Source organism: Callithrix jacchus, chromosome 2 (genome assembly GCF_049354715.1).
Source record: "Callithrix jacchus isolate 240 chromosome 2, calJac240_pri, whole genome shotgun sequence".
NCBI classification, from domain to species: Eukaryota; Metazoa; Chordata; class Mammalia; order Primates; family Cebidae; genus Callithrix; species Callithrix jacchus.
In genome coordinates, this window is record NC_133503.1 from 45,949,710 (window position 1) to 45,975,926 (window position 26,217).

Genomic DNA, 26,217 nt, shown 5'->3' on the forward strand with positions numbered 1-26,217 from the left:
GATCACAGATTTCATTAAATGAATGGAGCTTAGACTGGAGTTTGAGGGATGGATGCAGCTTTGTTGGGTTCATGGAGGAGAAAACAATTCCAAGGATTCTGGCTGAGTGTAGCTGTAGTATGAATAAAGAATGAGAGGCTGGACTTTGTGAAGAATTCAACTTCACAAAGAGATTTCAACTCCAGCCATCCACCCATCCATCCATCCCTCCATCCATCCATCCCTCCCCAAGTCATTGCTTTTATGGTGCTTAAAGGGAAAGTCTGGCAATAAAGAAATAAAGTCAACAAAACAAATCAAGCAATCTACAATTACAGTAAGTGTCACAAAATATAGGGGAGCGTGTTTGTTTAGAGACTGGAAAACATCTTTTCAGGGAAGAGCAGTTAGATGGGGGTGGGGGTGAAGAACTTCTGTAGGTAGAAGGAATAGCATGTGCACAAGCCAAGAGGTAGGACTAAGTTTGTTTCTCTGAAAACCTGAAAAAGCTCATTGTGGAAGGAGTTTAGGGTTCAAGGAAGAAAGTGGCATTAAATCAGGTTGGGGGTGGGTAGGCAGGCTACTCATGAAGGGTTTGGTAACAGTTTGGGTTTGAATGAAAATACACTGAGACATACGTCAGGACTGTAAACAGAGGAGTGAAGACCTGTGTTGAGAAGTCAGCTCTGGACTGCACTGCTCAGGGCAAATGTTCTCCATGGCTATTTGACTATGGGGATTAAGAGTCATTGATCAAGGGGTCAAGGGCAGGGAGATACCATATGCAAGGCCAACCATGGTCATCATTCCCTTGATGCTGATTCTCTAAGCCCCTGTTTGAGAACCCCAGCTTTCAAAGAGGACATAAATTTTATGGAGGAGGGGACCCCACAGCCAGGCTGACTTCTAGGTTCAGCTACATAAGGGCCAGAAAAGGAGATTTGAAGGTAGGCCTCATCTGGGATATAGAAAATAACCACTTAGCTTCTCCTGCTCTTCAAAGGTATTGCATAAGAAGAAATTTCATCATGTCCTATTGTCAGGGGAAAATATATCTTTTTTAAAGACCAAGATCAGCAAGTTATTTTGAAACAAACTACATATGAGGCAAGGAAGACATGCCTATGAGGTCAAATACAAATGTCCACCACATATGATATACAAGCCCCTCGTGATCTGGTCTGTCAGTATGGGCACCCACATTTCTATCATGTATTGCCTATATTTAAAAATGACAAGACATGCAGTTCTTGTCACATTATCAGCCTCTCTATTCTCATATAATCACTTGGCATCTAGCAGTCATCTCCTTTGTCAAGGCTCCAAAGGGCTTTTCCTTCAGGATGTGTGACTTGACTTTCCAGCAAATTTCACCTGCTCCCATTGCAATTTAGTTGGAAAAATAACAATGTTCTACTGTAGCTGATTTATTGCTCAATTATATCCTCACTAAACCAAAGACTCCTTTAGTTTTGGAACAATGTGTCTTTTGATATTTCTACTTTAGTTCCTCAAGCTCATCCTAGACAGCTATTCCATATTGGTTGAATGAATAGGTGAAGGGTGGAACACAGGAGGTTGTATTATAGCCACATGATGGAAAGGTGTCTGGGTGAGAATATTGTGGAAAGTGGACAAAAATTAGTTTTAAGAAAAAAAAAGATGGCTTGGTTATCTACTATTTTAACAGTACTGCAAAATTATATGAGGCAGTCTTAGGTCTGTGCTTCCAAACTAGTGTGTACATTAGAAAAATACATATTCCCAGGCTCTGCTCTATGTCACCAAATCTGTATTTTATAAGCTCCTTATGGAGCCATTAGCCAGCTCAGCACCAAGTCACAGACCGGTACAAGGAACCACTGCCCACCTCCCTGCCCCCAGCACTACCCCACAGTTCTGTGTGTGTCCAGGAAGGTGACAGAGCATCTGCAATAGGAGCTTCATAATAATAACCTTGGTAACTGTAAGAGTCCCATCTCATAGCTCAATGCTTTTCTGATTTTCTTTATCTTTGCAGCAAAGAGCTGAACTAAAGTGGTTTTTGGAAAGGGGCCAGTTTCTGTCTGAACTGAAAACAGTAATGAAATATGACCAGCCTACAACATCCAGCCCTGAGCCACTGGTGTGATCATCACTGCCTTTAACAGGCATCAAATGTCAGCAAAGGGACAAATGCTATCTCCAGCCCTATGTACATCAGGGGGATAGTAAGTGCTGATCCAAGTAGAATTAACACCACTGAGATGGTGTTAATAGAAACTTTTCAAATGGCAATTAAATACAATATTTCTGGCTCAATAATCAGGAATCTAAACAGAATCCAAAGATTAGTGATAGGCCTGGTGTAGGTTTCAGAGAAGAGATTAAGAAGACCTTTGCTCCATGGGCTATAAGTATTAATATTATTGTTATTTGTTTTCATCATGCAGAGCAAAAATATCAAAACCTGAACTTACAGAACTCAAATAAATGCTTCCCCAGGGGTCATCGGCTTGCCCTGCTATCCTCCCCAATTGCAACTCTTTCCGGAAGAGGGATCAACTACAAAGGGCAGCCTACACAAATTAGTCATCAATAAAGAGGAATCTGAAAGGTAATTCTTGGGCTTGGCACTGAGGAATGTGAGTGTGGGGTATGACATAACCACTGACCACCCCCAGGTCACATAAAATCAAACCTCGCAGGACACAAAAAAAGTTTGTCTATGAATTCATGGATGAGACTAATAGATTAACACATGATAGGATCAAAAACCAGCAAGATGAACAAATCCAACATCTCTGATTAAAAATTGCTCTCTTTTCTGCAGGTACATGGATGGAGCTGGAAGCCATTATCCTTAGCAAACTAACACAGAATAGTAAACCAAACCCTGCATGTTCTCACTTGTAAGTGGGAGCTGAACAATGAGAACACATGGACACAGGGAGGAGAACAACACACACTAGGGCCTGTTGCAGTGGGTGGGGTGCCGGGGGCGTGGCGGGGGGAGAGCATCAGGATAAACAGCAAATGCGTGCTGTGCTTGATGCCTCGGTGATGGGTTGACAGATGCAGCAAACCACCATGGCACACGTTTACCTATGTAACAAACCTGTACATCCTATACATGTATCCCAGAACTTAAAATAAAATAATTGCCCTCAGTGATGACTACGGTTCAGTGGGGCTCTTCACTTTCTGTTCCTGGCAGCCAAGACTGCCAAGCATCCATTAGCTGATGCCTGAGGAAGTCAAATGGTCTTGTCTACAAGTTAGCAGTCTTTCTAATAGAATTATATATATAAATAATTATGATATCCCTAGGGCATGCTGTGGTCATCTGAAGGGTATCTGGGACCCAAAATGAACCTATTCAGAACCTGAAGCAACCAGCCACTGCTCCTGCCTTAGACCCTGCAAAGCTACCAAGAGCTGAGTGTGTCACTGTCTTGCAGCCCAGTGGGGTTCTAGGCATACCAGCTGGCAAGTTTGGATCCAACTGGGTTTTCCCTCTGCTGGGAGAATCAGACAGACCACTTAAGTAGGGGTGTGATCTCGAGTTTGGACTTAACCTCTCAGAGCATCGTTTTTCTTCATCAGCTCAGAGTGGATAATAATACTTAGCTTGCCTCACATGGTGGCTGCCAGAGTGTGTGAATATGTCTGTGTAATCTAACACACAAGCACGCAAGTAAATAGCTAATAAGTATTATATTTATTCCATTAATATTATTTATAATACTTTGAATGTTTTTAAGCCTTAAGAAGTATGTTGGTGAGAGACTATTGTTTCCATTTTCCAAACGGGGAGATACACAGAGAGAGGTGAGTGACCTTCTCCAGGTGACAGAGTAGATTAGTTCCAATTGGAAGTAAATCCAGGTCTCCCATCTCCTGGAACAGGAGAATGGGAACATCTCCCATTCTGACAGGGCTGTCTTCTCTGTTTAATTTTGAATTTGCTCCAGTGTCCAAACTGCTGACCAGTTCTCTGAGGTAGGTAGCTTTAGGAATCCAACTTTTGAGCCACTACTTATAAAATCAGTGCAATAAACCTGCCCCTTATGACCTGACTATGTTAATATAGTTTATAAAGGGATCTACTTTGCAACCCAGCTTTGCACAGGACCTTAAAATGTAATAAAAGTCTAACATCTTTTCCCTCATTAGGATATGATACTGATTAGGAAAACTAACCATAAAAAACTCAGTGAGAGAAGGAGAATGAAAGACAGAGAGAGGAACAAAGAAATGAATAAAGGAAGGCAGTAAAAAATAGAAGAAAAGCAAAAGAGAGGAAGGAGAAAAGGTAGAAAGGAACAGAGGGAGGAAAGGAGGGAGGGGAAAAAAAAAAGGAAGGAGAACAGGCACGATGGCTCATGTCTGTAATCCCAGCACTTTGGGAGGCCAAGGCAGGTGGATCACCTGAGGTCAGGAGTTTGAGACCAGCCTGGCTAACATGGTGAAACCCAGTCTCTACTAAAAATACAAAAAAAAAAAAAAAAGGCCACACATGGTGGCAGGTGTCTGTAATCCCAGCTACTTGTGAGGCTGAGGCAGGAAAATCACTTGAACTTGGAGGTTCAAGTGAGCCGAAATCACACCACTGCACTCCAGCCTGGGCGACAGAGTGAAATTCACTCTCAAAAAAGAAATAAGAAAGGAAGGAAAGGAGGGAGAACAGGAGGAAGAGAGGAAGGCAGGGGGAAATGGAAGATGCAATAAATGCCGTAACAAGGGATGTTATTAAGAATGACTGCTGCAAGGTAAAATAGGGAATGAAAAGACAGAATCTTGAGCTAAAAGCCTACTGGAGACATTGGTTTCCATTTTAGTTTTCTTCCCCTAGTCTTCAATTTAGAGAACATAAATTACCATTTTGTCTATCTGGAGTAACGAGAACATGCCTCCCGGAGAAACCAAAGCCCTCCATGGACTTCTTCCCAGTCAATAAAATCAGCCTGAGAACAGTGCTTAAGACACATCTGTTCCACACTCTGCAGACATTCCAGCAGCTCAGAATAAAAACTATAATCCTATAAAGAGGATATAAAATGAAGAATGAAACTCCCAAAATCAAATATTTGGTTACCTGAATTAACAAAGTACAGACTCTGACCCTCTCAGTGGGGATTCAAGATCCTTTTAAAATCCAGGTGAAGGTGCAGTGGTTATTTAAAATAAATTCCATTTGGGCAATTAGATTTGATTTCCTAAAAACACTTTCCCTTTTAAGAAAACATCAGGATGGATAGGCTGCATGGATGAAATCTCGTTTTTCTTTCCCAAAGCAGCATCACTTCAAGAAGAGAGGAAAAAAGACATTCCAAGATAGTCCAGTTGACTCAAGGTGGTATTCATGAAACGTGTGAAATAGGCTCTCAGGAGACTTGAGTTCTCATCCTGGCTCTGCTATTAAATATGTTGCCTTGGGTGAGACATGAAGACATGAGCTTGACTTCCAGCACTAACACTACCTGTTACGGATAAATGACTTCACCTCTCTGGGTGGGCTTCAGTTACCTACCTCATCAGTGAACAATGGGGACAATGATACGTTTTTCTGAGGGTGCAGACAAGGATGATGGGGCATACTCTATATAAAGGGCTAAACGTTGCTTGGCACACTGTAAGTGCTCACTACATGTGAGCTACCGTCATCATTATTATTTCTTACATTTATAACTGGCCATTGTACAACTCCTCTCTCATAAATACTCAAGAAGGACTGAACTAACACTGTTAATCAAAATACAACAGACCTTGCCATAAAGGGAATTCCAGAGACGCCAGTCCCCAGCCAAGCCTCAGCAACTGTTCTCAGCTCTTGCCACCGGCAGCCAAAGTCAGCCAAGACTTCCCCTTTTAAACCCAACTCCACAGAACAAGTTCTCATGGCCCCTCCAGGTCATTTTTCCTCTGGAAATAAGCTCTTGTGAAGAGATAACAATCTACTCTCTTCCAGCAGGACTGCAGAGTGGGCAGTAAGGTCTTAAAACTGCCTCCTACCCACGCTCCCTCCAGTATATGGGTGTATTATTAGGACCCTCGATGACAAGCATGCCATTGAGACAAAGAGAAAGGCCTGAGAGAAGATAGAGATCTTGAGGAACAATGCAGTTTCTTAGCTCTGAGTCTTTATTGAAACTGGGCATAGCTTACCAGGGTTGGCTATTCCAAACCTCTGAACTGCTACAGATGAGAGCCTCATCTTTTTCCTCATCATCTAAACACTTCCAACCACTGAGGTGTGCTGGAAATAGGTCAACTTGGGCACTCCCTTTAAAATGCAACCTACAAAGCAGAATACATAATGCATGAAAAGCAGTACCTTTGGTTTCTTTATTATCTTTGGTTTAGCTCTAGAGGGACAGATACAAGGTAGGAAAAACAGAAATGTGGAGGCAGCAGTAGCCCAAGACAGCATTAACCAGGGCAGAGTGGCTGCTCTGTTTTCTGAAGTGGAGAATCAAAGCCAGCTATGTGCATCCTTCCCTCCCTAGAATTTCATGTTATCCATTTTAAAGATGTCATTATCAAAGGGCCTGACAAGTGATGTGGCCTGCTCTGGGTCAGAGTGGATGAGGGACTGGACTGTGGAGCACACCCTAATCCTAGCTCCCCGATAATGGTCTCTCAATCTTCAACAGCATTCCAGGCACAGATAAGTACAAATGGATAACAAGCCAGAAGCAAGGGACTGGGGAGGGAATTGGACAAGCATTGTCTGACAGCACTGGACAAGAGGAGCCCCCGAGTGATTCCATTCTCAAGGAGGAAGGTCAGCTGGATCTGTGTAGCTCAAACCTCAGTCATTTGTGCACTACCTGCATGATATCTGTCACAGCCTGCTATGTCAGCTGTGCCATTATTTGATTAATATTATCCTTAAATAAATATATTTTAAAAGAAAACACTATCTTAGTCTCATAAATTCTAAGCTAGTGTCACTTGCCAAAAATAAACAGTGAACCCAGGAATGAATACAACAAAAACATTGCTATCATCCCCACTGAATTGATGAAGACGTGGAAGCTTGGGGAGGTTAGCTCATGGTCCAATATCACACAACCAATCATTGGGAGAACCAATGGTACCGATGTGAAAAATGCATTTCCATGGGAAATTGTGGAGCTAGACACCCTCCTTCCTCCAATGCTTGAGATACTGGAATGAGGGATGCAAGAAACTGCCAACTAGTAGGAGCCCTAGAAGGATCTTGAAAAAATAAGTAAAATAGTTAATCTTAAGGTCAAAAATCAAGCTGACAGAGATCCATGCTGGAGATGCAGGAAAACCTTAGAAACTAACAGCAAGTGGCAGGAGAAAAAAAACAAAACAAGATAAGGAAAGGCCTTTAGCACTCAGGGTGCCAACAGGAAACCGATAAAATTATTAAGAAGTTATTAAGGAGAGTTCAACAAAGTATTTAACAAAGTGTGGGCAATGTTTAAATAAATGGATATGCAGCATCCAGGGCCTACAAGCAGCAGTGAGACATTGCCATTCCATGGCCAGAAAAGGGAAAGGGGAGGGAGTGGTTACTGGAAGTGGAGACCCTAGCTGTACAGAGAGGACTGCCCGGCAGGAGTTGTAACCTTCAGCAGAGGCATGCGGCTGTCCCACAATGACTCAGTGACAGGAAGGAAGCAGGAGAAAATACCCTGACTTCATTGTTCACTCTCCCTCTAATCTCCTATTGGTGCTCTAAGAGCTAAATGTAACCAGAAGCCCAAGGGCAAAGAAACAGATTAATGTACACCATGCAGGCCCGGGACATGTAGCATGGCAGACAAAGGTGAAGAGGGTATCTGGGGATGCAAACAGGAAATAGCCAACGCAGGCCCTGAATAGCCAACAATGGGACATGATTTAATAAACTATCATATTGCCATACTATGGATTACGATTATTATGCCCACCTTTAAATCTGTATCATGAACTGAAGAAATACCTAAAATAAGTAAGCTGTAGAGCAATGTGCAAAATATGATCCAGTTCTTGCCAAAGCAAGCAAAAAACACTGTATGTAAATATGTTTATTCTATTTTTGTGTGTGCTGATCTGGAAGAAAGTTCTGGAAGGATGCACATCATACTGTTAACATTGGATATTGTAGAAGGATGCAGAGAGAGGTGGTAGGGGTCCTTTTAAACTTTTTCTTCTCTCTCCTCTAGATTATTTCTCTAGTTGCATATGCATAATGTACTTTATAGCTTTTTAAAAAACTTAATAAAGAAAATTATTAAAAGGTAAAAGAATGTGGTAATTGCTGTGGTCCAGTGTGACAGGAAGAATATGAATTGGAAAATGCAATGGCATACTGCAGAAGAAAGTGTCAATCAACTAAGTAACTGAAGAGGAAGAGAAAGTGACGCAGATGCAGAGGTGCCAAACCACACTGAAGTTTCAAAGCAGCATGTCTAGGGAGGACCCATTAATAGACACAGGGAACAGAAAAGGGGCTAACAAAATTGAAGTGCAAGACTAAGAATAATTTTGAGGTATCGGTCAACCACTGAGCCATGCAGCAGGTCACTGAAAATGATGGCCTGGGATTTAGGAGAATGGTCAGGTGTTAGTGGATGAACTTGAGTTAATGCCACACTGAAAATGTCTGTGCCAATTGAAAGGCAGCAAAGAATAGTGGAAAGATCCCTAGAATGGGGAGTGGGAGCTGTGGACTCTGGTCAAAGTTCTGTGACCCCCTTCGCCTTTCCAAGGTGCTGTACCGTTAATGGTACCCAGTTCCCTCTTTTTTTTTTTTTTTTTTTGAGACGGAGTTTCTCTCGTTACTCAGGTTGGAGTGCAATGGCGCGATCTCGGCTCACCGCAACCTCCGCCTCCCGGGTTCAGGCAATTCTCCTGCCTCAGCCTCCTGAGTAGCTGGGATTACAGGCACGCGCCACCATGCCCAGCTAATTTTTTGTATTTTTAGTAGAGACAGGGTTTCACCATGTTGACCAGGATGGTCTCGATCTCTTGACCTCGTGATCCATGCGCCTCGGCCTCCCAAAGTGCTGGGATTACAGGCGTGAGCCACCGTGCCAGGCGCCCAGTTCCCTCTTAAGAAGCAGCTCTCCCCTTTCATCTTTTCTGACTGACAACTGGCTTTGACAGCGCCTTCACAATGACAGAGAAGTAGAATGAATTCCCACCCTATTGCTCCTCAGAAACAAGAAACCTTTTCATTAAATCTGAAAGCCTGCCAAAATGCAATTCCCAGAGGAGGAATGCGGGCTCAGGCCTTGGAATGTGTGAGAAGCACCTTCGAATGACAGGCAATAGCTCCCCATCTATTTGTGGAGGCCACAGGGATTCTTCTTCAAATCTGACATTGTACTTTTAAAGCTGGTGGGGGCTTCTTGGGAATTGTGGTCATAAGCACACAACCACTGGCTTATGCAACTTCCTAAAACTGTCCCAGGGTGGGCGAGTCTAACAGAGCACTTAGCTGCGGTGCTCTAGTCACATTAGGTGGCCACAGAAAGGGCCCTGTGGAGAGTGTGGAAGGAAGGAGTTGTCTCAAAGACCACAGATGTCTTCCAGTGTGCTCTGCCTTGCAGTCCAGACCTCAAAGATTAGTTCTGTCTTACAGGAGAGCAAAGAGGGTACCCATCATTAAAGCAGCCCAAAAACCCAAGTGGTAAATCAGTGCCAGTTAGCCTGACGGAATGGTGGGAAAGGGAGGGGCTCTGGAGTCCTGACTGTAAAACAAGGGAAATGACATCTTTTTCAAAGGAATGCTGTAAGGATTAAGACCAGATTCTGGTGCATAGCAGGTACTCAATAAATGGGAGTCCTTTTAAAAGCTAGAACCTCCCTAAATCTTCTCAGGTCAAAGCCTGCCACCTGGTGCATACTTCTCCTCTCCTTTATCCCCAAAAAGTAACTTGAGTTTCATTTCTTTTTAGTTTGGTTTGACTCATACCATGTATCTTAACTACCTTTCTACAAGAACCAAAACATACTTCCTAGAAAATAATATGGGTAAGAAAAGAAAGGGAAGAGTTTGCTCTTTTTTTCTGGTTCTTTCCTGACAAAGCAGACAATCATGATGACTGATTTTCTTGGTTACAGGCTTCCTTCTGTCTGTCTAAAAACCTATACATCCACAGCTCTGTTTTCATTGGCTAGAGAGGTGGTTATTGAAGCAGAGGCTATTTTTGATTCTTTGGCCCTGAACTTCCTCAAGTTGTATTGATAGATGAAACTGCAGATGCTCTGAGAAAAGGACCTCAAGAGGTCAGGCAGATCTTGCATGAAACAAACACTTGAATTAAATACAAACGAGGCACCACTTAAAATTTATCAGAACTCGAAAATCAGAGACAAGTGGGTAGTTAATCCTAGAACAAAAGGTTTCTTCACCTTCAATAAAGATCTAAGGCTTTACTCATAACAGGCACCTCCTGGAATGTATTCAAGACCTCTTACTATTGGCAAAGACCATGCTAACATTATGGGAATACATTCTCTGTGTTTAAAACTTGCAAGACTTCATCCCTTACCTGCAGAGCCATAAAGCTGTGCACTTCTCTTCCCATGATCACTACTTAACATTCTGAGCCTAACAACAGGGGAACAGTTCTGGAATAGTCTGTCTTTTATGATGTATGTCTGCTCAGAAATGTTTCAGACTGAAGTTTACAGTTATATGGTTTATGCCTATCAAAGCAAGATGTATGTTGTAACATGTATTAAATTTTGTCCAAAAAATAGCAAACAAGTTACCAGCTTTGCTAGTCATCTCAGACACAAACAGTTTTCACTCTTCCCCTGTTGCCCCAAGTCTTGTCTTTCATTTATCACTCCATTCATTCAGGGGTAGACTGAGCTAGGCTTTGGTGATACTGTGGGGTATGACACAGAGTCCCTAGGATCATGGACCAGGTAGACTAACAACCTTGTGATATCCCTATTTCCTCGACACGTGTTCTCTCCCAACCACTTAACCCAGGGAAAGAACATTAGTCTAAATTCCTTCAATCATTCTTTCATCTAGCATTTGTAAATGCCTCCTGCTCACAGTCCTATTGATACAATAGTGAACAAAGTAAAACAAGGCACCGCAGTGGCTGAGAAGGCAAAGAATAAGTACGTTAATAAATAAGTAGCATAATTTCAACAGTGAAAAGTGAAATTTAGAAAAAGGATAAAGGGATGGTAGAGGCTGGGAAGAAAGTCTGGGACATTTTATTATATTTTCAAAGAAGGCATGTCTAAGGAGCTGTCTTCTGAACTGATGTGAAAAATCCGAGTCCTATGGGGGAAAAAACACAAAAACAAAAACAGCAAGTACAGAAGCTTTGAGCTGGACATGAACGTGTCATAATGGGAGGAAGGCTGATGCTGAGTCACTGCCAGGCAGTGGCAGGACTGGAGACCAGAAAAGGAGGCAGGGTCACCCCACATGGGACCTCAAGAGCCGTGGTCTGGGTTTTTGTTGAAGTGCAATAGGAGATATTTGAGCAGTAGAGTGACTTGGTTTGATTTACAGTTTTAAAAGATCAGCTGGTTATCATGAATGGGGAATGAATTTAGGGGTAGGCAAAGTAGAACCACAGAGAAGTTAGGGAGTTCTTGGAGTAAGATGACAGAGACTTGAGTGAGCGTGATGACAGTGATGAAAAACAGTGAGAAGTGGTTGGCTTAATATTCTACACTAAATGTAGAGCCAACATAACGCACAGCTAATATACAGCTAATTAGGAACTGATCACAGTATCTGTTGAAAACAATGCCTGCCCACCTCTTACCTTGACTGTGTCTTCTTACTAAATATCCAAGTAAATTTCACCTATATATTTCAGCTCTGATAGACTTCACAACTTTGAAACAGTGAGGAGGCAGCTTCAACAGAGCCATCTACATTCAATATTTAAAACACTTCATAGTTGCCATATCATAACACCTGGGTTTACCAGCAGCTCAGGTTACTTTGATTATTTGTTTGGATATTTATCTAATCACTGAAGCTACTTCTAAAATATGTCTTTGTAAAACTCTGGCATAGGCAGCTTCCAAGTCAGCTCATGCTATAGATGTACAGATCTGGTTTCCTGCTTTAGCAAATGCAAGCTAGTGAGAGTAGCTGATCCTCTCTGATGGATCAGCTTTCTTCACAGCCCAAGGCACATGACTATGAACATTACTTCTTCATTATGTATAGCTGTTTATCTAGACATGTGAAAGTGTAAGCCACTGGGAAGACTGTACTGAAATCTAAATACACCATCTTTTAAAATTTCCCTGATCTCTCTTTTTATCTTAAAATCAGGGGCGAAATAGTTCCCGTCTAATCAATTACATGGATTCCAGGTCACTGAGACTTTGGCATTCATGTTTTTTTATTTCTCCTAACATTAAATAACTTGGTAAGTAATGTTTTCTAAGCAGCTTACATTAACCTTCTTAACAAGAGATAGAACAGTACAGTAAGTGAGGGTTTTCAGGGCAGACAAGAAGGTGGATTTGGACTTAGTTCTGCCAGTTAGCTAATAATGATATAACCTGAGATAAATTAACTTTCTGAGTTTCAATTTCCTCATCTGTAAAGTGGGTTAATAGTAACTATAATCTAAGCATTGCATGAGAATTCAATGAAATGCCATGTATAAAATTATAATTGAAATTCAGTTAGTATGGGCTCCAGCTTGGCACAATTTCCTATAAATTTTATTTGAGGCTCCCTTTTCTGCTCTCTGAGAACTTCTCAAGTTTGAAGGTTTAAATTTTTTCATTCTTTGTTCACTTTTCCCTTTATGACTCTGCTAGGGCTGCCATGATGAAGTACCGCAGACTGATGGTTTTAACAACAGAAACTGATTTTCCCAAAGTTATGAATACTAGGAGTCTGAGATCAGGGTGTCAGCAGGCTTCGTTTCTTCTGAGGCCTCTCCTCAAACTCCCCTAATCCTTGTGTCCTCACATGCTCTTCCCTCTGTGTGTGTCTGTGTCCTAATCTGTTCTTCTTATAAAACTCCCCAGTCAGAATGGATTAGAGCCCATCCTAATGACCTCATTTAACTTAGTTACCTCTCTGAAGACCCTGTCTCCAATACAGTCACATTCTAAGGTACTGAGGGTAAGACTTCAATTACCCAGTAGGGGACATAATTCACTCTCCTCCTCATCCTCTGCCTCCCTCAACAAAAGTTATGAGAAAAGCACTAAACTAGAGCAAGAAAAAATGAGTCCTATGCCCCATATTTCTTAAACCTATTTTACTGTATGACCTTGGCAAATTATTTTCCACTTTTGACCCATATTTTCTTAATCATTCAAATGAAGGGGTCGGAATAACAGGTCCCTAATTTCTCTTCCTTCCCTAGCCAAGCAAAGCTAAGTTTTTCCCATGATTTCTCATAGCGAAAGGGGTTCTGAGATAGAGCGAAGTAAATGAAATAAAAAGAAAACAAACAAAACATACCTTCTTTGTGGAATAAACCCAGGATGAAGTCCCTAGAAGTAAGATTATATTCAATTGCCTTAAAACCTTCTAAGTTGTTTAAAGTCCTTTCTGCCTGTAAGGCCATAATTTAAACCAATGTAGTTGGATAAACCAAAAACCCCACCATGAATTTATCAATATCACCAAACAAAGTAATCTCATCAAAATTTGGGGCACAGATTGGCTTTGAGGGAAAAAGTGCAAGATTTAAAATAAAGGTCTCCTTGAAAGAATTAAGTGGAAAAAAGTTTCAAAAACAAACACACACACACACAGAAAATGTAAAATTAAAACCAGTTTCCAAGCTTATAGGTTGAGTGAGTAAGGCGTGGGGAAGAACTGGCCATGTTTCTTCTCCAGCTGTGTAGCTTCAGGTCCCAAGACACAGGGTACCTCTACAAATGTCAACAGCCTCAGCAAGACAGGGAGGAAGGCAAAGGTGGTGGTGAGAAAAAAATGTGCTCATTCGAGAGCTAAGGGAATGAGAGAAAGCAGAGTTTTCCATGGACAATGGCACGACTAATGAAGGAATGAGTGGTGACAAGAACATAAAGCTAAGAGTAAAGACACTGGGATATGAATCTGTAGTCTGATACTCCTGAGCTGAGTTACTTCAGCAGGTTACTCAACCTCATTCTAGGTTAGCTTTTAGTTTGGGTTCAACTAAAAAACTTCAACTGACAATGAATCTGTCATTTCATTTTGTTGTTAATACAAAGATTTTTGGAAAAAATCAAAACAATGCAAACAAAATGAGATTCATTTAACTAGAATTTCCAAGGAATGTAATAATATATAGCTATTAGAAATTAAGTTATTGTGCAATGAAAAGACATAAAACAGCATAAACAACATGTGGAACCATTTTAATAAATGATACATATAGTCAAAAAAAATTCTAGATGTGTATACTGAAAGTTTACATTGGTTCTGAGTAATTTCAGTGTAGCTTATTTTTATTGTCCTTATTGTTTGTGTTTTTGGTAATTTTTTTCTACAACCAACATACTTATTTCGTAATGGAAAAAAAGCCCTTAGTTAATTTTAAAAACTTTGGGCCCCACAGTAAAACAGATAGTAGCAAAAAGGCTAATTAAGTGAGTACCACTTGGGTCTTGGTTTTCTTACTCATAAGATGGGGCATTAGACTTAAAAAAAAAATCTTGAGCCAGCAATTCCATTACTGGGTATATACCCAAAGGAATAGAAATCATCCTACTATAAAGACACATGCACACATATGCAGCACTATTTATAATAGCAAAGACATGGAACCAACCAACCCAAATGCCCATCAATGATAGACTGGATAAAGAAAATGTGGTACATATAAACCATCGAATACTATGCAGCCATGAAAAGGAATGAGATCATGTCCTTTGCAGGGACATGGATAAAGCTGAAAGTCATCATCCTCAGCAAACTAACACAGGAACAGAAAACCAAACACCATATGTTCTCACTCATAAGTGGGAGCTGATCATTGAGAACACATGGACACAGAGAGGGGAACAATACACACTGGGCCTGTTGGCGGGGGGTGAGGAAAGGGAGTTTATAGGATGGGTCAATAGATGCAGCAAACTACCATGGCACATGTATACCTATGTAACAAACCTGCACGTTCTGCACATGTATCCCATTTGTTTTCTTTTTTAGAAGAAATAAAGAAAAGAGTAATCTCCATGGAGACTCCAAGTATGAATTTTACAGAGCCATAGTAAGTCAAACCTTAGAAGAATCTTGCTTAAGACTCATTTAAGAGAATGGAGCATGCAGCGTAGGGCATGAAATGAGAAGATGGCATTTAAATTCACTCTAGGAAGAACCCCTAATTGGTAGTTTTGCTAATTCAATGCGAAGATGTTGAGAGTGGTGGGAACCTCCCTGGCAAGTTGTTTGTGTAAGTACAACAGTGTGGAGCAGATTTGGACATGCCAGGGAAACACTGCTAGTAAAAGGAAGAACAGAGGGCTTCATGATGCCAAACACTGCTAAGGAGTCCACCGCCCTTGCAGAGGAGGAGCACCAACTGTTCTCCACATCCCCCATAACCTGCACCACTCATACCTTTCCGGAGGGGCACCAACTGTTCTCCACATCCCCCATAACCTGCACCACTCATACCTTTCAGGAGGGGCACCAACTGTTCTCCACATCCCCCATAACCTGCACCACTCATACCTTTCCGGAGGGGCACCAACTGTTCTCCACATCCCCCATAACCTGCACCACTCATACCTTTCAGGAAACAGGTGCAGAGAACAACTTACTGCTGGACTAGAAGTAAGTGAACACCAGTTGGAACCAATGTCTTGTGACTCCAGAGGTGGGAGAAGATAAAAGGAGGGAGAATTTAAGGTAGCACCATAGGATGCAGTTAAAAATGGGGGCTGTAAGTCACATAAACCTTAGTTTGAATTTTGGCTCCAACATTTAAGCCTTGTGCGATATTAGGCAAATTACTTTATCTCTCTAAATTTCCTCATCAATAAAATGGAAAGAAAGACCTATTTAAAAATCTACCTACTAATTGAGTTGTTCTGAGAGTTGAGATAATAAAAATCACTTTACACAGGGTACAATAAACGTGAATTCTTATTATCATTAAAATAACTTTTCCCAAGCTTATGGTCAATAAATATCTTTTATGCAATTAAAAAATAGCAAAATGCTTTTATCATACCTGATTATATTATATATGACATTCTTATAATACAAATAGTTCTTCAAACACTTTCTAATCAAAGGTTTTTGGTTCCATGAATATACTTTGATTCTCCCATTTTGTCTTCCCTTATAGATGCTCCCTTTGCAACATGGAGAAACCCCATCTCTACTAGAAATACAAAATTAGCTGAGTGTGGTGGTGGGTGCCTGTAATCCCAGCTACACAGGAGGCTGAGGCAGGAGAATTGCTTGAACCCGGAAGGGGGAGGTTGCAGTGAGCCAAGATCACACCACTGCACTCCAGCCTGGGCAACAAGAGCAAAACTCTGCCTCAAAAACAAAATTAAATAATAATAGACTCTAGTGATTGCCATTACACATAGACATATTGAAACCACGAACTCTGGTTTCCACCGAGAGATAAACTTGGTAAAATCTGTGTTAACTCATCCTACCCCTCAAACCAAAGAATGATGTTTAGAATAAAAGCTAGTAACAAGAATAGCTCCAATTATAGCTCAGAGATAGCTGACAGGTGCAGTGGGATAAGAGACTAAAAACCTTTTGAGAGAACACACAGAAACAAAACCATTCCATGTAAATGTCCAGCCCTAATAGGGAAACAAAAAGAATTATGAACTGCTCCTTAACCAATACTTCCAAAACAAGAAGTTTCCTTTACAAATGCAGATTGGCCTATCTAGTTGCTGCTAATAACTCTAATAACTTTTTAGTTTATGTGCAAAGGCAGAAAGAGACCTCAATTAAGATCTATGTTGTATCGTGGTTCAAAGAGTCATGGTGACAATTCCCTCTATTTGAAAGAGGACATAAAGATCTGTATTAATTCTTTTAAATTATTTGTAGTAAGAGAAATGATGTCTTTGTTTGTGGGCGGTAAGTACCCAGGTAGGCCCCTGAAACAAGTTCAGAATGAGCCCAGATGCAGAATCTGGAAGAAAGAGAGGAATGGAGGCCAGACAAGAAAAAAGTCCAAATGATGGATGGACTTTCTGGCACATGTGCCCAGGTCAGGCCCTGGATTACAATGACTTGCTTGTTCTGCTAAAAAGCTGTCATGTTTCTCTTGGCCCAGTGATCCCATGCCAGTTCCTTAGAGTCTGGCCTTATTTAGAAGTTAATATTCTAGAAAGTTGTCAATAAAAGGGAAGATTATGTAAAAGAACAAATTGGTATACTTTCAGGTGATCTTCTCTCTTGAAATCATTCCTGCAGGTAAGTGTTAAATACATCCATTCATTCAGCAAATACAGAGGGCCTAATACGCAACAACCGAAGACTAAGTGCTGGAGATTCAGTAGCAACAAAACAAAAACCATCCCTTTCCTCATGGCATGTACATGGCATGATTGGGCCTTTGTGGGTAGATTATTTCCATTGAATGGCAGCCACCATATTTAAAATATTAGCAAGAGCAGCTGAAAAAAGAGCTTGATGAGCATTCACAGACTCAGAATTGTTTTTGATTTGTTTGCTTGTTCGTTTAGTTCATCTAGGTTTTGGGCAATTGTTGCCTTCATGCCCTTATCAATAGTAGCCTTATCCTAAAGAAAGACTGTATGTGACAGCAAATGAATCATGATATCACTTTATTAATGCTCATCTGAATTAATACTAATGCTCTGTTAGGCAGAGGATCTATCAGTCACCATTATTCCATTTCTCTTCTGCACAAAATCTAAATAAGTCTACTCCCTGAATGAGGAAAAGCCTGGGATTTTAAGCGTAAAAAGCAACCAAAGCTCCTTATATCCAACACAGATGTTGGCTGGTCCCTCTGAGTTTCAGCCAACAATGGCTGCTCTCATCCACTTTCTCCCTACTCTCTTTTCCCTCACAGGAAGGGCTTAGAACTCCTCTCTGTGAATTTAGAACAAAGTGAGGAGGGTCATTTGTACTGGGAGGGACCTCAAGGATCATCTGGTTCAATGCCCTCATTCTACTGATGCAGAATCCGAGAGGGATAATAAGGGTTTGCCCAAAGTGACAAGTAAATTAAAGGCAAGGGCAGGCCTCAACCACAGTGTGCTGATACTCCCTCCAGGGTTCACTTCCTTATTCCATATCTAAAATCAAGAGGGCTCCTTTGCTCTACTAGTCCAAGGAACTCCTCTCTTAAAAAATGAAATCTCATTTTACCCTTAAAATGTCATTGTCGAGCACTTTCAGAGGAAAAAAAATGTTAATTAGGACATGAGAAATGTTGTCCCTGAATTCCAGATGTTCCAAATAGGTTCCTGCACCATTCTACTGTGGAGCTTCCCCATCTAGCTTTAAGTGCTGGGTGTCTCCAAATGTTTCTCTGCGTGACTGAAGGGAAACAGAGACCCTGGCTATGTCTGGGAAGAAGACAGGGATAGAGAGTGAGAAAGGTCCTTAGACCCAGATCTGCTCTGAAGCAAGGCAGAAAAATAGCATCTGCTTTTCCACCCTGTACTCATACATGCTCCTGGGCAAAAGCCAGAGGCTAACTCACTCAGACAGCTGGCAGAAGCAATACACGAACCACTGTCAAGAGGACACACAACTCACTTGTTGTTCCAACAGTAATGTGATAGGGTTGGCCGGACCATCCCCAATCCTTCCATCCTGTGAACAGTGACCCACAGGATGGGCAGCTGGAAATAATGGCAGGAGAAGGTACTAACCTGTGCCTATAGAACTACTGCTTTCTTGCCTGTGAAACTAATCCACCTCTGCAGGGATCAATCCCGGTGTCTTGCTTTTTCAGCTATGTGACTTTAGTCAAATTACTTCATTACTCTGAGCCTCTCTCTAGAATGCAAAATGATGGTTAATAACTGTAGCTATAAGAGTCGCTGTCAGTTAAATGAGATAATCCATGCAGCTTTTACTAAGATAGTTAATAATAATGGCTGCACCATGCTTAGTCCTGTATTTCTAGCCACTGAGTTCCCTACAATCTAATTAACAGAAGAAAGCTCCTCAGGAAAACTAGTTTTTATATTGGGCTTCATGTAGGGACTGGAACCAAAAGAAGAGGCCAAGTTGAGGGGCTCATTCTATTCCACCAAACTAGCTTTGGCTTTTTTTGAGGGGTGGGAGGATACTTGCTTCATATATTGAAATAGACAGATGTTGATGAAAGAGGGGCTTCACAGCAAAAGGAGTCTGAACATAAAGGAGCCTATTTCTCTGGGTTTTCCAAGGTCTTATTTGTTTGTCATTTGCCTAGAGAAAGTGGGAGAAAAGGCAAAGCTGAGCACTGATCTGAGGAGGGAGTAACCAGGGAGCAGTTCACCTCTCTAGTTAACATCCATCACAAGAGGTAATGACATATTCAAATGTCCTGTCTCCTTCTGATTAGAAGCACTAACTTCGTCAAAAACAGACATTTAAATCCTAGAGACTTCTTACTGTTGTAAATATTTTGCAGTTTTTCAAATGTAATAAGAAAACAAAAATGGCCCTATAATTTAGTTTTATTTTTTTTCCAACTGAAGAAAAAACAGCAGACAAGTCACCGAAAAACAAGTTATGAAGAAACTGCTGAAAGGATCTTCAAAATGTGTGTCACTCTAGGCTAGAAGCTGATTAGGATGAAAAGATGTACAGAGTTCAATCATTTAGAGGAATAGCCTCTATTCAGGTTAAGGGAGAGTCTCCATATCAAAAGTTCAAAGGCGATCTAATGGCCTGTATCGGCCTATCAGAGATGACAAGCACAATTCTTGGGAACACTGTAATGAAACTAACCGCCCCCCGCAACAAAGAAAAAGGTTTTATATAACACTGTGTTTATTTTTGTTTTGGAAAACTCTTACGTTAAAAAAGCATTTCCTAAGTAGTCTCTTCCTAAACCAGACCACTGTCAAGTCTTCCTTTATTGATTTCCACATTTCAAAGTAGTTGAGATTTTATCAAAATAAACCAGCATCTGCTCTCCTGAACACATTCAGAGTTCATGGACCACTTTCATGACCACTGTTTGAGCCTCTCAGTAGCTCAGTGTGATCAGCAGGAAGTCTTTTTATTTATAAACTGAGGGTTTTGCCACAGAGACATGAATTCTCTCAGGAAATCTTCAGAATTCCTCCCAATGCCCAGCTGGCTTGGTCACAGCTACTAATATTCAGGGCTCTTTGTATATCTGAGGCCTTCTCCCAGTATTTGAGGAAAAGGAATAACTTGGCTAAGAATCAGCACATAGCTGCTCAAAATTTAAAGTGCAAATGAACACTTCAGGCAGGGCCTAGGCTGAGACTTCAGTGATCAGATAGCTAAGCTGCTTTCCATTCCTAAGTGTTTGCTATTTTTCTTCTGTTTTTTTTTTTTTTTTTTTACTCTGGAATTTCCCTTTCAAGGTGCCTTCTAACACAGAGAGAGCTGGTTTTCCGTGACTCCTCCTCTTTTGGTTTCCTCAACTCTCATTCTCCATCTCCTAATATCTTCCTCTCCTCCTTAAATGACACCCACTGAAGCATGAAGAACGCGTAGATCCACAGGTGGGACTGCACTTGTCCCTTCCTCCAGTTCTAGTCTAGTTCTAGGCCCCCAGATCAACTGCCAAAGAGATCTGGGTGTTCCTCCAGTACATAAGGTCCCTTCACTTCTCCAGAAAAGAAAATAAATTCCAGTGGCATCTACTATACTCACAATGACACCCTTTCAAGGGAGATCCCAGAGCTCTGAATACACACCCTAGACCGAACTTTGCAAGTTGTATTCCTAACTGGGGATATATCTTCCAGCAATTCCCAACTATCACACAACCAAACTTTCAATGCAACAGAAATGCAGTATCTGCAAGACAATGTTTACCGAAATCCAATTTGTAGTTGCAAAAACACACACACACACACAAAAAACGGTTCTCTGTAATTTGTCTCCTAGGAAGAATTCTGGAGCTGTTTCCACAACTTTCAACATCTCAGCTGCAAGGCCTCCAGGAGGCAGCTGCTGCACCACGGCAGCCTCAGCTTAATTCTAACCAGGCAGCTCTAAATAACTTCACCTACCTATATTTCAATGTCCTTTCTTAACTTTCTTAACTGGGAAATGATTATCTGTGGAAGTACTAATACGAAAATACATACAAAACACCAGAACCTGAATGCCTAAGTATTAGGGCCTGACCCAGTCTTGTGGTCAACTTCATGCTGTAACGTGTGTCAGAGGAAAACAATAACTGTAGCTTATCAAAAATTTCTACCTGTAGCATTGATGGTGACTACTGTTTCAAAAATGTGTTCTTTTATGTACTTAAAATAAAAGGTCAGAAAGACCATGTTATGGGATTTGTTGACAGTGACAAGAAAAATATGCCTCCCAGCAGTGGAGACGGTCTGGAAATCATCTGCCCTACCAATGCCAAGTCACAGCGATGGTAGAGGCAAGGACACCAAAAAGTGTGTGATGGTGAGGAACCTGCATTTTCATTTCAGTTGGATGTGTAGGTTTAAGTACTGCCTCTAATACTTACTGACTCTCTGACCCTGGGCGAATCATTTTTATCTTCTAAGATTTTTTTATCTTATAAAATAGGAATAACTATAGTCCCTCTCAGACAGTATTGATTGAGTCAATGATTACATGAAACAAGGCATATAAGGCATAAAATATAATACCTGACACAAAATAAACACTCAACAAGTAGGGGCTATTATTATTAGGAACAATTTTTAATTCATTCATCCATTTAAGAGACAATCATTATGTATCTGTATACCAGGTTCAGTGCTAGACAGTGAAGATACAAGGTCCCTTGCTGTGATCTGTTGAATCCCCAAAACTGCCAGTCTCTGATAAGTAGAAGCAAGGCTCCTGTTGAGGTAGAACAGATAATCCACAGAGCCGACCTGAAAAGGGACGATGAAGATCTGAAGGGTAAGCTACTCCTGGAGAAAGGTGGAGCCAACTCCAACAGGGACACAGAAATCTCCCCCTCATTTCCAGCCCCCCCCAAACAGGAAACCAATAAAATAAGGAGAGTAAGAATGCCTTAATCTCATGAGGGCAACAAAAATAGGTGGAAGGAGGAAAAAATGAAACAAACCAAAAACAACCAACCCTATTCCGGACCCGAAACAGTGATAGAAAGTAGTTCCTAGGAAGGCAAAGGGTACCAGGCCAAGAAAGACTGCCCCCATCAGTCCTCAGATTGTAGTGACACCTCAGCTACTGGGTGGGGCTGCCTTCACCGAAAGGAAAAGAGAGGCGAAAATTCAATTCAAATTCCATATACGACCACTTTTTAAATACACTAGAATTGATGGTAGGGGGTCTATGTTATATTTAGATCTTTAATCATACTTTCTGCACATGAATATCTGTCTACATTTTTATATTTATAACTATATCTAGAAAAGGTACCTCAACCTTCATAGTATATAGACAACTATAATCTTCTTATAGACATGCAAACATACATAAAATTTTTATTATAAAATAGATTCCTTGTTCATGGAAATGCAAACACAAAGCATGAGAAAATTTACAAATGGATTCCTTATCCCCAAAGACCAACATCCGCCTCCTGCTATGCCCTTCCTTTTCTTCCCCTTGGTTTTAACAATGAATACAAGGCAGCCCGGTTTGAAGAAATTAACAAACACTGTCTACTCCTGTTACAGCTGCAGGAGATACAGCCCCAGCTTCGAGGCAGAGGCTGCTATGCAGCACCACGCCCCACACACAGAGAGAAAGGATGGAAGCCGCACTGAAAATGAAGGATGTACCCCAGGGAAGATCATTCTAACAGAAACAAAAGGGAATCCACTGCAAATCTGGTCCTGGGATTAGGGCACAACCACATTTACTGGAGTCCTAAGGCAAGTTATCAAGGCTGAATTTATCTTTCCTTAAATGATACCTAGAAGAATGGGTGTGGCTCTCAATGTCATGTCACAGGATGAGTCCAGAAGAACCACTGCAGTCTAGGAGGGAAAAAAATATCGGTTCTCTGCCTACCCCAAACAGGAAAACTAGCAAATACATACTGGATATAAAGCAAGTGGCGGATACATGCGGCATCCCTCCAGCATGGAACTGCATGAGAGCTGTGGCTCAATCTCCTAAGTTAAGGAAATAAGTAAAAATTGAGCTTTTGTCCCAATCAGCTTTTTATCTTTCTTTTTTCTTTTTATTTTATTATTATTTTTATTATTATGATAATAACTTCCACAGCTCCTTGGAAAGACAAGACAGTAGGCACTAGATAATATTGTGCATTGTAAAAGACCCACAGTGTTTCTTCAATAATGGAAAGTGAATGATATCAGGTAGTGGTAAAGGAGGATCGGTTAAAGCCCAAAGCCTCTACCGGGCAAAAGGATCCCTGCCGGCCTCAACTCTCCTCCCTGGGGAGTGTTTCTTCCTTAGCACCAGCTGAGAAGCTGGTAGGGGTGGGGTGCATTTGTTCAGTTGCATGAAAAAGGTATGCTATGGCAAAAGAAATAAATCAATTGACAATAAAGTGTACTAGAGGCAAGAGAGGCTTCTTCCTGCCTGCAGACAGGAAGGTCCTGCATCTCAATCGCAAACGCACAGGACGTTCCAAAGCCTAAGGGAACAAGTGCAAACAGACTCATGCCCACAACAACACCTGGTGGACCCTGCAAATCAGCTACTATGGCAGGTAAAGCTCTGCCCTAAGGCGGCTGCAGAGCCTCCCAAGGGCCAGCTGATTACTTCCTTTGTTCAGCTTGCAAAGATGGAGTAGCCACCCATTCCCCCACTACACACACACACACACACACACACACACCATCCAATTCACTATAGACAAAGCGCAACTACATTGCTTCGTGCTAAACTAAAAAATGTTAGTTTTTATTTTTTCTATTTTTTTAAATGCCCATCCCAGCCTGCCATTATGTGTCTACTATTTGGGAGCATCGTTGCGGGGCATCACCATGCAATCCTAGCCTTGCTGGACGCCAGTGAAGATGCGGCTTCTGTACCTGATAATGGCAAGCCCCCCTCCACCCCGCCCTAGGCGAACCCCGGCGCATCTGACACCAACCGGTCGGGGTGTCTCGGTCTTGCACACAATGGGTTGAACTCTGCATGCACACAGCGTGCGCCCGACAGCAAACTAAAATCTGCTCTAAAAACTCGTCCTTTTCTTTGATGTGAGGGAGAAATGAAATGCAAAATGTAAAGTGCATAGAAGGCATACACACACAAAGTTGATCATTCCCACTGCAGCCACGTTAGCTGTCCGGTCCCATGAATGACACATTGAAACACGAGTCGGAGTGAACGCAGGCAAGAAGGGGATCCGGCGAGGACAGGTGGTCCAGACACCCCGCCAACCTCGCGGCGCAAGGGTCAGAGCCGTGGGGCTGGAGCTGGGAGAGGGGCGCGGTCGGGCTGCCAAGTACCCCTGGGGAAAGGTGTCATCTCTCCAGACCCCGCCCGGCCGAAAGGATCCTTAAACAAAAAGCACACCTCAACCTGGGGCTGCACACACCGACACCCCAGGAGGAGCAGGGGTCCTGGGAAAGCCGTGAGCCCCGCGCTCCTGAGGAAGTACCAGCGGTGGGAAGGGAGGATAAATAATCCAAAGTTCTCCGCGCCACTGTTTGGGTTTCCTCTTTGTTTTGTTTTCCTCAAACCCCAGGGTCACTAAGTCTGTGTGGCGCCGGCTGGACTGACCGCCGCGCTCCGCCACCCGGACCCGGGGTCTCAGTCCCTCCCCGGGGACCCGGCCAGGGAAGCCGGCGGGATCCGAGCCGCCCCCACCCGCAGCACAGCGGGCAGGGAGCGAGCGAGGAAGGAGTGAGCGGCGGCGCCCGGACTCACCGTGATCCGCGGGATGTTCTTCTTGCCTTGGTAGGACATGGTGGCGGCGGCGGCTGCAGCGGCTGCCTCCCTCCCTCCTTCTTCTGCTCCGGCTCGCCTGCGCCTTCCTCAGCGCACAGCGCCCCGAGATCAGGTGGAGTGAATGGTGCGCTGGCCGCGCCGCCGCCTCCGCCCGCCTCCGCCCCCCTCCCGGGCTCCCGCGGCGGCTGCCAGAGACAATAGTAAATCTCCCCGGTCCCCCTTTCACCCCCCGCCCCCCCACGCACACCCTCCTCCACCCGCGTTCACGCCCGGGTTTTTTTTTTTTCTTTTACTGTGCCAGCTGGGACCCCATAAGACAAGAATGGCTGATCTGCGACTCCTCCCTCTTCTCTCTTATCCCTATTGATTTTCCTCTTTGCATCTGCCTCACCCGCTTTTTCTTTTTCTTCCTTTTTTTTTTTTTTTTTTTTTTTCTGATTTGCGAGTACGGTGGAGCCAGGCTGCTCCACAGCCACCAGGGGGCGCGAGGGGCTTTTCGGGCGCACAGGCAGCGGTCCTGGGGTGGGAGCAGCAGCTACGCCCTCCCGGCCGCGTGGCCGAGCCCCGGGCGCCGCCACCGCCCCCAGCCAGCCCCTAGTCGGATCGCCTACCTTCCCCGCCCTGGTTTCAGAATAGAGACTGTTCCCGGCTTCCCTCCCGGCACCCGATCTCCTCCGCCATCGCGCTGGCCGAAAGCGGCGGCCGCGCCTTTGTTCGAGAGGAGGGCTGGGCGCCGCCTCTGCGGTTCGCCGGGTGGTAAACAGCGGTGCAGCCCCTTCAGACGCCGGGGACTAGTCTGACTCTGCTGCCTGGAGGGCCTGCTGGGTCACCAGACCCGAAACAAACGCATGAGAAAATGGAAAGCCATGACTCGCTCTGGGAGGCTGCAAGGAGCACGATGGCAGTGGACTCATCATTCCCTGAATTTAAAAAATATACAAGTAATATCTTGGTAAAGAAACTCCACTGCCTGCCTCTCAGAATCAAAGAAAGAACATATATGCTGCCCTTGAGTAAAAAGTAGAAAACACCTGTGGAGTGGGAAGGCAGAAGCCCAGACATGTTCCTGGTGTGCAGCCATGGATTTTGAGTAGAACTGCTGTTGCTCCCTCAGGAGTGAACCACGTGTGCTGCTCACAATCCCGAGTTTACTTTAGGCAGGGCTGCCAGACGAAGGTTTACGTGTTTTTAGAAGCAAAACCACGGCCCTTCTGCGAAGGAATATATTGTCCTTTAGATACCTACTAAAATCAAACTGCCAAAGGGAGACATATTTGGAGAGGCCACTGTGGGTGGGGCCTGAGTGGTGGCTGGGAGTAAGG

The 26,217-nt window shown here is 42.8% G+C and overlaps 1 protein-coding gene across 4 annotated transcripts in view; it reads right to left on the reverse strand.

The window, feature by feature from the left end:
• The window catches only part of DPYSL3 (dihydropyrimidinase like 3), a 121,553-nt gene that overhangs the window by 37,194 nt on the left and 58,142 nt on the right, over positions 1-26,217 (reverse strand). The window contains exon 1 of one of the 4 annotated variants that reach the window (XM_008987335.5): positions 25,507-25,699. The exons of 1 other annotated variant lie outside the window; for it this stretch is intronic. Coding sequence is in view for 2 of the 3 variants with exons in the window: in XM_003732250.6 (XP_003732298.1) it covers positions 24,875-24,913 (39 nt within the window). In the remaining variant the exon portion in view is untranslated. Of the gene's footprint in view, positions 1-10,475; positions 10,531-24,874; positions 25,015-25,506; positions 25,700-26,217 lie in introns of those variants that run through there. 2 more of the 4 variants (XM_003732250.6, XM_035287865.3) reach the window with 2 other exon arrangements.